Source organism: Lactuca saligna, chromosome 6 (assembly GCF_052625555.1).
Source record: "Lactuca saligna cultivar CGN05327 chromosome 6, ASM5262555v1, whole genome shotgun sequence".
NCBI classification, from domain to species: domain Eukaryota; kingdom Viridiplantae; phylum Streptophyta; class Magnoliopsida; order Asterales; family Asteraceae; genus Lactuca; species Lactuca saligna.
The window spans coordinates 41,796,402-41,810,358 of record NC_136422.1 but is presented as its reverse complement, the minus strand read 5'-3'; the positions used below and the strand labels follow the sequence as shown (position 1 = coordinate 41,810,358).

The window sequence follows — 13,957 nt, the reverse complement described above, 5'->3', positions numbered from 1 at the left end:
AGACTTGTTAAATATATGTTAATCTATTATGGAGGTTACATGATTAATATTCCCTGCATGTTACCATCTCGATGGATCAGTACGTACTCCTATACATACGGAGTACTTCATATCAATCATTATCAATAATACAACCCAGCCCCCCGGTGCATAGATGAACAATGCACTCAGTTTAACAGATATAAATAACTGAATCAACGGGTTGGTTATACGTACTATAACATTTCATAACAACTTCATCATGGTCACCAAACTAAATATTGTTCCTGTCTTCATCATTTTCCTCCTCTTCCAATACTCATATTCAGCAAAGGTAACATATAACGTCCTTAGTTTTGGAGCCAAAGCCAATGGGCGCTTAGACTCAAGAAGTGCATTCCTAAAAGCATGGGGTTTGGCCTGTAATTCAACAAATCCCGCCATTATCTATGCACCCGTTGGCAGGTACTTGATCGGTTCTGCAATCACATTCTCCGGCCAAGCATGTAAGAGCAAAGCCATCACAATGAAGATAGATGGAACTTTGGTGGCTCCCTCAACGTATAATGCAATCGGCAACGCCCAAGTTTGGATTAAGTTTTACCGGACTAACCGTGTTACCATCTCCGGTGGAACCCTTGATGCCCAAGGTTCTTCTCTATGGGCCTGCAAATCCTCTGGAAAGACATGTCCTAAAGGAGCTACGGTAAGTACGATCATGCGTGTGGATGCCATATCCTTAATTATAAACTTTTATATATAGTTTTTTTTTTTTAAATCGTTTCTAAGATTAATATACCATTCATTCATCTTGCAGACACTTGGCATCTACCATTCCCAAAACACAGTGATCAGTAATTTAAGGTCATTAAACAGCCAAATGTTCCACATCCTGCTATATGCATGCACCAATGCCAAGCTACAAGGGGTGAGCATCTCAGCACCCGGGCTCAGCCCTAACACAGATGGCATCCATTTATCATCTTCCACAGGCGTCACCATCTTGAATTCTAAGATCTCCACAGGGGACGACTGTGTCTCCATTGGCCCCGGCAATTCTAATGTATGGATAGAGAAGGTGGTGTGTGGACCCGGTCATGGCATAAGGTACATGATCAGTACTTTATAACATCTATAATTTTGTTTTGAACTTTCATATATTATTCTTCTCCAAGTGTGTTTGTGTATGTGTTAATTAGTTGTGTTATGTGGATGCAGCATCGGGAGTCTAGGTTGGGACGTTATAGAAGCGGGTGTTCAGAATGTTACTGTAAAAACTGCAACATTTATAGGTAGTGACAATGGTTTAAGGATAAAGACATGGGCAAGACGTAGCAATGGATTCGTGAAGGATGTCGTTTTCCAGCATGCAAGTATGGTGAACGTAAAAAATCCAATACTAATAGATGCAAATTACTGCCCAAACAATGAGAATTGCCCGAATCAGGTTTCAGGAGTAAAGATCAGCAACGTGCTGTATGAGGATGTACATGGAACATCAGCGACACGGGTGGCAGTGAAATTTGATTGTAGAAAGGGGAAGCCATGCACTAATATCAGACTAAAGGATGTTAACCTCAAATATGGCGGTCAACCAGCAGTCTCCTCTTGCTCCTTTGCTGCTGGTACTGCCTCTGGATTACTTCAACCTACAAGTTGTCTCTAATTCAAGTACTCGTTTGAGCTAAAAGTTTTAGGCAATCATATTCGGGACTTTTATATATCCGAAGCAGACACCTAAAAGATTGGACTTCCACCTCCAAAATTAGCTGAAGCACGAGAGAGTTTCTAATAGACAATCAAACAGGTGTTTGTTAAAGTAGACAACTTTTGATACATCTGAAAAAGACACCTTTTTTTTTTTTTTTCTTTTTGAGGTAGATCTAGTTCTTAATTAGTAAACAAAGTATGAGAGAGAGGATTGTCTACCTAAATCCGGCAAAATAGGATAATTTCTTATTTCCTAATTCCTATATGTTGTAACTTGTACTTTATATTCTTCAATATACAACATTGTAACTTGTACTTTATATCCATTTTTTTCCACTTCTCGATTTCTCTCTCTTCCCTACTATTGTCAATGGCTGCTGACTACTCCATCGGAGATGCCTGCTTCTTCCCCTAGCCACTGTACTATTGTCTTCTAATTATTTTGTTGTGGCACAATCAGGTCCTGCCACTCTTTGCTTACCAGAAATTCACAAACTCACGTGCATGTCAACGTTAGCTCTTCGGAACCCACCATTGATGATGTTGGTTGGTAAAGCTTCTCCCTATCTCGCCTATCTCTCTTAGCAAGAGGTTTTGCTGACCAATGAGTTATTCTTCGGCTTCATTCTTCCCTCTTTGCGGATGACATGGCTAAGGAATTTGCCTTAAAAAAGCCGGTGACATATGGTATGATCTTGAAACTCCTACAGGCACGACTCCATTTAATGGATACATAATCCATGATTCCCTTCGGCAATTTCAAAAGGGAAATTCTACGGTGTCCGTCTACTGCCATAAATTCAAAACTATGTTTGATCAACTTGTAGTGATTGGTCTTAACAAAAATCACAGGTTATTGTTTGCCTCTTTCGAGACCTTCTCTGTAACACAACCGGCTAAAACCATGTCCCTCTTTTCATGATCTTCTCTCTTAAGCAGGAAGTCATGAATTGTTTCTCACTTTCGCCTCACGTATCTTCTCTTCTACCCATAGCGTTTTCAGCACAACCACATCAACCTTCTCAAGAAACACATCAACCTTTGCATGTGTTTATATGTTATATGTATATCAGGTGGGGGCTGATGACTGACAAATCTGTATATCGAGTGGGGTTTGATGTCGGGCCGAGCCCACTATATATTTGATGTGTATGGTAGTGGTAAGGAGTGAAATAGACTCGGTATCCGATTTAAATATAATAAAGGGGATTGCAAGCACGCATAAATGTATGTATGTATGTATGTTATATATTTGATGTGTATGGTAGTGGTAAGGAGTGAAATAGACTCAGTATCCGATTTAAATATAATAAAGGGGATTGCAAGCATGCAGAAATGTATGTATGTATGTATGTATGTATGTATGTATGTATGTATGTGGTATTTTAGGGAATTCACTGAGCTTTGTACTTATGGTTTTTATGGTTATGGTTTTAGGAACTTCTGGTTCGAAGGGGAAGGACCCAACTTGATGGCACCGCATCCACCCATGTTTCCGCATCATGATGATTTTTTGGATTGTACTCTGATAATTGTTTTCTTATAAAAGTACTTTTGAATATTTGGATAAGCAGATATTGAATGTTGATTTAAAGATAATTAATGTTTTGGTTGAATTAAAAATAAAATGTTTACCTCATAATTTTAGATCGTTACAAGTTGGTATCAGAGGCTTAGTTTGAGGGATTCAGGCACACTATCGAGTGTGACTAAACTCAAACTAGGGAATTGGTAACTTTTCTTTAAAAAAAAAAAGAAAAAAAACCCTGTTTTAAAAAGAGTTTTGTAAAGGGAAAGAAAATTCTAAAAGGGATTTTGTAAAGACAATGGGGTGTGATGCGTGCAATCGGTCGAGCTCAAGTAAGTGATTTCTCGAATACCCATACATGTTTGTTATGATTCTATGTTATGAAAATTTCATGCTAGGATGAGGCTAAGGATACTTTCAGGAATTGCATGATAGATTGGCCTGATATATGATGCCTTGTAGCCTAGGGAGCATTGGATGCTATGCTGGAATGACAATATGTATTGGTATCAGTAATTGCTAAGTGTATGCTTTAAAAATTGTATGCGGTTAGGATCATATAGCCCTAGAATGATTGATTTGGCCTTATTTCCCGTTCCATATTTGGTTGTGGTCCTAGGGTAGAGTCTTTTATTCGTCAGTCTATTTGATCATGTCTTGTGTATAATTTACATGCATAAGGAAACCGACAGTGAGAGTGGAAGTTCCTAGCATGAGTTGTAGTATGTGAGTTTGAATGTTCTTTGGTTATTCTATAGATCGGATAGCTATTACACGAATGCTGATTGTTTTGTGCTTTGTGGGACTCTTAATTAATGTGAGTTAGCTCTTAAATGAATATGTTAAGTCACATGTAATAAAGGTTGAATAATCTCATAGTAATGGATTTTACCGTATTGCACAGCTCTCATTTGAGTCTAACTGTTGTAGGCACGAGTCTTTTACTCAAAGGATTATCTGAGCTTTGTTGCATGTGATTGTATTCATGAGATAGCTAACTGGGATTATGGGGTGTTCTTCAGCAGCTGATGGCAGGGTGAGGTCAAAAACCTAGGAAAGCTTAGGAAGTGCTTCAGTGGGTTTAGTTACGCTATTTAGCGAGCATTTGGAGTATCTGTTGGGAATATGACTTAGAGGATTCAGGATGATTCTTAAGGAAATTATGGATAGGTGTGGAAGGTAGTATTGGGCCCATACTACTAAAAGCAAAAGATCCATACTCGAATCGGGTAGTGTCTTAGAGAATCCAGGAAGCCTGTGGGATAAGGATTCTTGGATATGTTCTGATCATTTGCATGGTTGTTTTTCAGAATGGTGATGAGTACTTAGGAAGGAGGTTCGGATTCGGGTTCAGGTTCAGGTGCAGGTACTAAGCTGATCGATGAACGGATGCAGTAGTTCATCTTGTTGGAGACTAATCACAATAATTTGGAATGGACTCCTGTGATCTTTGGTTTGGTTAAGGAAAGGATTTTGGAACTTTTGGATGGTCATCTCAGGGATTTTCAGACCGAGATTTTAGCAGGACAGTTAGAGGGACATCAGGAGCTCAAGGCTTGTGGAGCCCTAGAATCCTTTGGGAAGGAGGATTCTTTTGCTAGCTCTTGTCGTAAGGGATCGGAGATGGTTTATTCATCATGCCTTCCAGGAGATCGATCCCATGATTGGATTGCCACCGAGGTTTCACGAGCTTTACGTGAGGAGTTACCCGACATCATTGGTTGTATCAATGATAGATTGATCACCAGGTTCGAGGATTGGATCTTGGCTCTTCAGGCCGTTGATGGGGTGGTAGGGGTAACCAAGGAGTCGGCATTAGGTTTTGAGAGGCGACTGGGGAAAAGGAAGTGGACCCATGGTCTGACTCGACTGACAACATTTGAGCAGTTGTATGTTGTCATGTCTATGGTTAGAGGCCCGAGGGGCCATGATGTTTACTTGAAGGATGAATGAGTACATGAGCATGTGTGTGACAAGTCTAAATGTGGCAGGTGCGAATTAAAGGGCCAACTTCGCCAAGAATGCACCATGGAGGTACAATTATGGCATCATTGTCATCAGTCTAGCCATATTTGGATGAATTGGCCACGCTTAGTGATTGAGGTAGCCCGGGTTCCATCACAGGTGCTTCGGCAGGAAGGGGAGGTCTGAATTTCATCAGAAGCTATTGTAGGTATATTATCTTTCACTTTTTCTCTTGATTATTATCAGTATTTATACTGCTTTAGAATCCTATTTGGATATGGGTAAGCATTATCTCTGGTTTAGTTCGCTGCTATTGGCTGAGTTATATCAGCAAGAATTGTTATATGCATTTTTGCATGCCAATAGTCATCAGTGGGTCGTATCTTGCTAAGCGGATTTTAGTTTGTTCGGTTGTTGTTCCAGTTCATTGATGGGGTCAATTTAGGGGTATCTTTTGGAAGGTCTATGGTTAGATTAGTTGGTTATTTCTTCAATGAAGTCAGAGTTCGGCCGTTTAGAATTTGTTATGGTACGATCAGCAGCTGTCCATGGAAGGACGAATCAAGTGGTCGTCTGGATTGAAGATTGTGTATGTTGGGAGTTCAGGAAACTTCCAACAGTTTGTTGGTGTCTTCTTTGTCATGTATAGCAAGCATACGGACGGATCCAAGTTGCAGGTTGTGTTAGAACCTCGTTGCCTATTCTTGTTTGATGAAGGCTTTGGGGTTTGAAGCATTACACAAACACTTAATTCGGGTTAATGTGGGTTCAATGTAGGATGATTTTGTATGATATGGTAGAGGTATGGTAAGACCATGGGCAGTAACCATGGCGAGTTAGATGTGTCATAATATTACAGGGTGGTCGTTACACTCATTAGATTAGCAGATAGTATGGAAGTGTTGTAAGGCTGTGATGGGATCGTAGCATTCACCAGATTGAGGTAGACCATCATTAGGGTGGTCGTGAGTCAAGGTTGGGCCTACGTAGCTCTCGATGGGGTGAGACCTGTATGTGTGGCCCTTTCGTTGGTATAGACTGGGTGAGACTTGTAGGCGAGGCCTGTGTGATTATGACAATGCAGGTGAGATCTGGAAGAGACTGTTTGAGTCAAGAAATTGGATTATGGTTTTAGTAGGATAATTATGTGGCCAGAGTATGTCATAGTGTGATGTATAGGCTAGGGTAGCCATATAAGTTAGACTCTCAGGAACCTGGTGGTTAGACCAGGTGTGAGACTGGTAGTCTCAGTGGTGGATTGGGGATTTTATATCACAGTTCAGTGAATGGATGCAATGAACCAGAAGATTTTGGGATAAATGCAAATGTAAATCCTTGGATCTCCGGTTATGAGTTATGTACCAAGTTCGCTTTTGGCCTCTCAAGCCAATGCCCATAGCATGTTGGTTGAGTTTAATCCCGCTCAGAGCCTTTGTGAAAGGATATGCAGGATTGTCTTTTGATGATACTTGCTTCACCAAGAGATGAGCTTCTTAAACCCTACGTCTGATGTAATGGTACTTTCTGTTGATATGCTTGGATCTACCATGATCATTTGGTTCTTTTTTCAAAGTAACTTCCCCTTCATCATCACATAAAAGTTTTGTTGGCTTTAGAATGGTAGGGAGTAATCTGAAATAGCCGATGAAGTTCTTCAACAAATTTACTTCCTCTAGTTCCTCACTTGTTGTAACGTACTCTAATTCAGAAGTAGAATCAGCCACCATATCCTGCTTGGAACTTTTCCAAGTTATTGCTCCATAATTTTACATAAATACCGAACCCGACTAAGAAAAAGTTGTCTCAATATATCTGAAAATTAGCGTCACTATATCCACTTACTCTTAACATATTACTACCACCAAGGACTAGAACCATATCATTCATCCACCACAAATACTTAAGAATATTCTTGACTACATTCTGATGAGCTATGCCATGATTACCCTGAAATCGACTAACCGTGTTGAAAGCATAAGACACATTAGGAAGAGTACACATCACATCATACATGATCAAACCTATAGCCAAAGCATATGGGACCCTACTCATGTCAATTATTTCTTCATCAATAATGGGGCTTTGAGTCTTACTCAACTTAATAGTATAATGGATGAGTAAATCCCCTTTCTTGGAATTCTCCAAAATATAAAATTATAGTTATCAAGGAAATCATTATGGGATCTCAAATCATAAAACTACTGATATGTGTTTACAATCACGCCTTCACCTTCCCACGATTTAATGAAGTACCTAAAAAAGATTAAATCTGCAACTGTAAGCACAAACTTAGTGATTTCCCCAAATTATCACTTAAACCACAACACAACTGAACATATATATAATAACAATGGGTATGTCTCAACACGAGTATGTGTCAACTACAAGTCCTCAACGACTAAAATACAGTATATTGGGGCCTCATTGACCATGAGTTATTAGTGACTCAAATACTGATAGGTTTTATAGTTTATAATTCAAATCCTGAGGTGAAATAACTTAACCGTTAAGTTCACATGCAACCTATTTGGATCTAAGTTTTCTCTATTGATAGAAATAAACTAGGAATGTCAAGAACCCTAAGGAAGCCTTACAAGTTTTTGAAATCAAGAAGGGATAAGGTTTTACATACCTTTTTATTGTTATATAAATAATCAAATCAGTTCCATTCTTCAAATGCCCTAGAAAGCAAGCAACAAAATCTTGATGTCTAATGGATTGTACCCAAACCCTAGTAAGAAGAAGACTTGAGGCGAGAGGAGGAGAGAGGTGAATTTTTGGCTATTCTTTCTTGGATTAGGAGTGGACAAAAACTAATAGGAAAAGGGTTCTATTTATAACTGCACTAAGGAACCCTGTAAACCCTAATTTTAATATAATACTATTATTTCAAATTAAGTAATTATCCAAGTCCTTAATTATATTTAAGTATTTAGCAATAGTCTTAACTCATACAGTAAGAATATGAGTTTTTGGCCAGCTTCTTGGGTTTTCGGTCACTTGTAGATCTTGGTTTTCTTGGTGAAACAAAGGAGATTCAAGGGTTTTCAATTGAGGATCTTGATGAAATGAAGAAAACTTGATGTTCTTGGCACGATCCTAAGGAGATACAAACAATTTTTGATGATACTTGAGAGAGAATAAGGGGTTTTCGGTTAGTGTTCTTGAGAGTAAAAAGTGTGTTTGCAGTTAGAAGTGTAGAAGTGAGGAAATTTTTTCGGTTTGGTCTCCATATAGGGTCAAAACCGATGGGACACATACGTTAAGTTCTCGCAGCAAGAAGATAAGACCGAAGTTTGTGGTTAGAAGGGAGTTGTCGGCTGTGAACCGAGTGTTTGCGGTTCCTACGAGACTTCTCGGATTTTTGGGTGTTTTTGCTTCTAGCTACTCAACAATGTAAAACATGGTTTATACACTTAGAGTTTATTATTATAACAATAGTAAGTTAATTCAAAACAAAATTTTGACTTTTATTTGACATGTTTGACTTTAGTTGACCCAAGTTTGACTTTTACACGATTGAAATTAACGGGTTGTCACATTAAGTCCCTACACTTTTAATTAATCTAATTAGTCCCAAAATTAATTCTAATTAATTTATGATTAATTATTAATTATATAATAGTATTTCTATATAATATATTAATCTCATAACATATTAACAAATTATTTATTGCTATATATTTATCACATAATAAGTCAATAAATCAAAATCTCTCTCCAAATGTCATTCTATTCAACTACTTGCCTTGAGGGAAACCCAAAAAGGAATTTGTTTTTAATTCAAGTATACACCAATTCAGTTATTGGCTTAGACACCTTAATCCAACCAACATATTTGGGTCATCACTGACCCTAAGTCATCAGCAACTCAGATAAAACACCGAAACATACAACAATATACAAGTTTCTACTAGTAAAGCTACATATGTAGTCCAACCACATCAACTATAACATAAGTAATACAATGAGAAAACTCACCTGAGCTAAATAGTAGAAGCTCAACAACAACCTCAGAAACAAAATGGCTAACATAAGTCATATAATGTCAAAAGGAGACCATTCATTAGTTGATTACTCAATTCTACCCTGGTTTGACCAAAAGTCAAATTGGTTAAAAAGTCAACGGTCAACCATCACTAAAAACCTCGCTGCAACAAAACCCTTTATCGTGTCGTATTCACAAAATGACAAAATAGTCGAGCATTCTCACTAATAAGCATGCATCTAAAATCCCAGGAACTGTGTAGTGTCCCCTGAACAACCACATTGTGGTTACCTTGTTCCAACAAATGTAAGATGATTTAATCCATTATGTCCATGCTTCCAACTTCTAGATTTTGATCCAAATGATGTCATAATGGATAAATTTTCCAACTTTATACATCAAAACATCCCAAACCATCAAGATCTAAAACCCTAGTTTCTTAGAAGTCTAAAATCCCACTTTATTCATGCATAGAGTAAAGAGAGCCCTTGCATACACTCTCTACTCCACTACCTTGACAGATTTGAAGTAGAACACTGATACTGCTATATGTAGTCATATATTTTGTGTAATTTTCAAGTACATTTAGTTACATTTTAGCCATTTACTAAGATATTTAATACTTATTACGTTTATATTTCTATATTATAGTCAAAATGACATTCTCGAAGAAAATGAGCTAACACACAAGCTGGAAGCTAAGGACTAGAAGCTCTCATCAAAAAAGAAGAAATCGTATGCAAAAGTATCAGCCACATCATGGCCATACTTTTTCCACAATGTGGTAACGTGTCAAAATCAGAAGCTTCCCCGATGATTTGCATTGGAAATCTTGGTGCCTACATAAGGAAAGTGTCCACCACGACATGGTGAGCATTATGACACAACATGGCGACTAAGTTTTGGGTACATATTTAAACAATCATTATGTTAGATTTCAAGAGAGAACTTCTTTTACCTACGACTAATTACGAGCAAAACCCTCTTAGAAATCCTAAGAAGGTTAGAGATTGATTAGAGATTTAAACACAAAAAAGGCGATACTCATTCGGTTTGCTTACCTAAACATTTTTAGTGAAGTTTCTATTGATTTTAGCTGGTTTTCTGATTTACTTATGGGCTAATACCCTTTTAATTTCGTGTAGCATTGATAAACCTTGATACTATGCATTTATTTCGACTTTTATGGATTTGTTTATGTTGGTTTTACCTTTGTTTGATTGATGAAAATCCTAGCTATCATGTTAAATTTCTAGTTTTTATCACTTATGTGCAAGTTTTGTATAGTTAGATGATATTCCAATTGAATCAACTTGATATTTAGTTATTTATGATCATTGAATAATTAGATCTAGAGATAGAACAAATCCTAGGGTTGGGTGATAATAGTTAGTAACTTTAATTGTGTTAGAGAGCATTAATTAACCATATTATTTGTCTTATTCATTCTCTTGACAATAGATAAGAAAATCACCAGATCTTTTCATTCATAATCCAAATAAATATTTAAATGAATTTGGTGCTTACTTGTTGCATGACCATTGTAATAGTACGTCATAGATTTGTAAAAGCTAGGAAACTAGACCAAGGTAACTAGTAATATCAGAACTTGGTAACCAACTAAATAATCCATTGCATAAGAAATGAACCATAAGGTAAAGGTGATTCGAAGCTAAATGATAGTGCTCTTTAATCTTGATTTAAAATCGCTTCTATTTTGTTTACTTTAGTCTAAGTATGTTTATTTTAAGTGTTAGTTGATAATTTAAGTTTTTCTGAACATGAAAAATCAGATAAAAAACCCCCCATTTGCAGTATTTTTATTAGTTTAGTTAGTAGCAGTAGTTATTTTAGGTAAAATCATACTTGTTTCCCCTGTGTTCGACACTCTTTTTTACCTTTACTATACTACTATGTGACTAGATATATTGCCTATTGTGTTTTAGTTGGTTTAGATTTCACGGGATTATAAATATTAAAACTAGTGAAGATAAAACCAACATCAAACACCACCCAAAGATCATGGAGTTGTCCAAAATCCATAGGTCAACCCATTCAAGGGACAAAAACATCGAGTAAAGCAATAAAATTCAAATTACTCTTACATCAAAAGGTGAAAATTAATAAAGCTTGAATAGTTATGACATATGAAGGACCAGAAGATTGATGGGGCTGATTTCTTTAGTTGCAAAGCTTCAAAGATCAATCTTGCAAGAATACAACACTCCAAGACCATAAAGCACCAAAAAGGTTGAGCGGAGATAGAATAGGCTTAAAGTTATGAAATGGAGGCTAGAGTTTTCTCTCAAGGAGCTCTTGATGTGATAGAGATTGAAAAATGAGCTAAAACATATAACAATGCCTTTAAATATGCGGAAAACCTAATTTTAGGGGCTTAGGCTACACAACTCACCGCACCGTGGTGACCTTCCCACCGCTCTATAATACCGCATTTTACAGATTTCATTTTAGCTTCAAATAAAAATCAATTCTTCATTTTAAACTTGTTTTCAGTGATCATTATATGCAGACAAAGTTATTAACAAGCCCCACAATTATACCCAATTACTTTTGATTTAAAACGTATATAACTTAATTCATTAATACATGAAAAAGTTTACAATATTAGTTTTTGCATTTTACCCATTTGGCCCCAATACATGATTCAGGGGCTTAAATCACTTCAAAAATTATTAACATATAATAACATCCAAACCTCATCCCTTGAAGCTCGATACATTTACTTGATCAAATTACAATCCACTGTCCCGAAATAAGGAACATCCTGAAACTAGATGTTATACTTTATATTATAGTTCATGTTGAAGTGGTGACACAAACTATAAATCGATTCCAAGACTATGTAAATAGCCAACTCGTTTAGAAACTCGACACCCAAATTCCCTAGCCTGTCAATGTACGACTTCGTCTTCTGAACTTGCACACACAGAGTTCCCATCTATATGTTTACAAGCCATCAAGGATGTGATGATCTTGAATCTTTCTTGCCGAACTTGCTCTTGGAACATTTCCTTGAGATGATCATTTAACGCAAGCAACTTTTGTAGATTCGTCATCATGTTTGTTATATGTAGCTATATCTTCTTCAGAGGACTCTTCATCCACGTGAGGGAAGATTCTATTTGAGGACATAATCTTTACCCTTGTACCTCAAGGGTATCCTTAAGTTATGAATCCATTCGAAATAGTTTTAACTAATAAGTTTCTCCTGGTATAGGATCGAGATGAGAGAGAAGTCCAATTTTGTAAACGGAGGAGGAGGTGGTGGAGAAGGATTGTTGTTTTCGTTCGTCATCTACAAGTTGAAAGGAAGTTCAGTTAGCTCATATTTATCCTTAAAATAATTTTTACCCATAAGTGAATTACTTACAAGGCTAGGATCTATATTTGGTTTTACGATGTGTAAAGGGATGTTGTAAACACACAACAAAGTTATTTAGGTAGGCAATGAAACTTGCTAGTTTCAAACTCTTGAAACTCCTAAAACATTTGAGATCCATTGACATGCAATGGCATGTCAATCTCGATTGTGATAATCTCAAATTTTATGATGGCGATATCGCCGACCATTAAATAGATGGTGAACCAACCTTGCACAACCGCTTGATCATCAATGAAAAAATTATTCTCACATTGATGTGTCAGCCAACCTTACACGCTCCATCAACAGAATAACTTCCCGAGTGACTCTTATTTTAATTTATATTCTCGCAATGATGTGTCAGTTAGCCACTCATGCTCCATCATCAAAATATAACCAAAATGTGTACTTTTATGCGTAGAACATGACTCACGTTTTTTACTTATATAAAACATAAACTTTTTTTGTTACTTTAATAATATTTTAATCTTGAAACAAAATCTAATCGAACCCTTTCAGTCAGTCCACTCTCAAAAAACAAAAAGGCGGTGAGGGTTGTAAGTGAAGCATTTTAAAAACTGATCCCATTATGAATCATAAAGACCTTTTAAACATTTCTTAGAGTATTAGAATGGATAAACCTAGTCTTGATTCGACGATAATGTTTTCTTAAAATGTGAGGACACATGTGGTATACGTGTTATACGTATAGTAATATTATATCATATATTAAATTTAAAAAATTTAAATTTATAATATTATCTTTCTAATTTAATCCTCTTATTAATAATTGAGATAAGTATTAAAATTTTAATTCAAGTTTAAATAATATTCAAATTTAATTAGTTAAATTTTGAAATTTAAATTCTAGTTAAATAATATTTCAAATTCATTACCAAATTCAAATATTTAGATTTAAACAATTAAAATAATATTTTAATCAAGAGGCTTATTCAAAACATTCGAAATTTTAGCAAAATCTCAAAATCTGTCCAACTCGCCACAGTTGATTGTTGCGTCGCGTCAGTGGCTAGATAGGTTTCTTTTGTTTTTCGATTTTACAAAGTTCGTACTATTATCTAAAACCAATTAGGCTCTGATGCCATTGTTGGGGATTATTAGGAAAATGAAGAAACCTAAAACTAGGGTTTATACGAAAATCACCAACCCTTTGGAGAGAAGTGGTGATTTCGCCCAAAGAGAGTAGGGACAATTTTATTAGGGAATAAGTTGCTCTAGGGTTTACCCCTAGATGTCTATTTATAACTTGTGATAAAATCCTAAAATGATTCAAACTCTGGGACTAATCCTTAGCTAATTCAAACCAGTCATATCCTTATCCAAGGACATACTAATACCGTCCAACACTCTCTAGAGGCTTTTGGAACATTCTAATTAATCATTT

The 13,957-nt window shown here is 36.4% G+C and overlaps 1 protein-coding gene across 1 annotated transcript; it reads left to right on the top strand.

Moving 5' to 3' along the window:
* Positions 1-238: 238 nt before the first annotated feature.
* Positions 239-1,724, top strand: LOC145000943 (polygalacturonase-like). The gene is made up of 3 exons (XM_078960246.1): positions 239-685; positions 797-1,086; positions 1,198-1,724. Exons 1-3 carry the CDS (start codon positions 242-244, stop codon positions 1,643-1,645), a joined length of 1,182 nt encoding a protein of 393 aa, XP_078816372.1. The 5' UTR covers positions 239-241; the 3' UTR covers positions 1,646-1,724.
* The last annotated feature ends 12,233 nt before the right edge of the window (positions 1,725-13,957 follow it).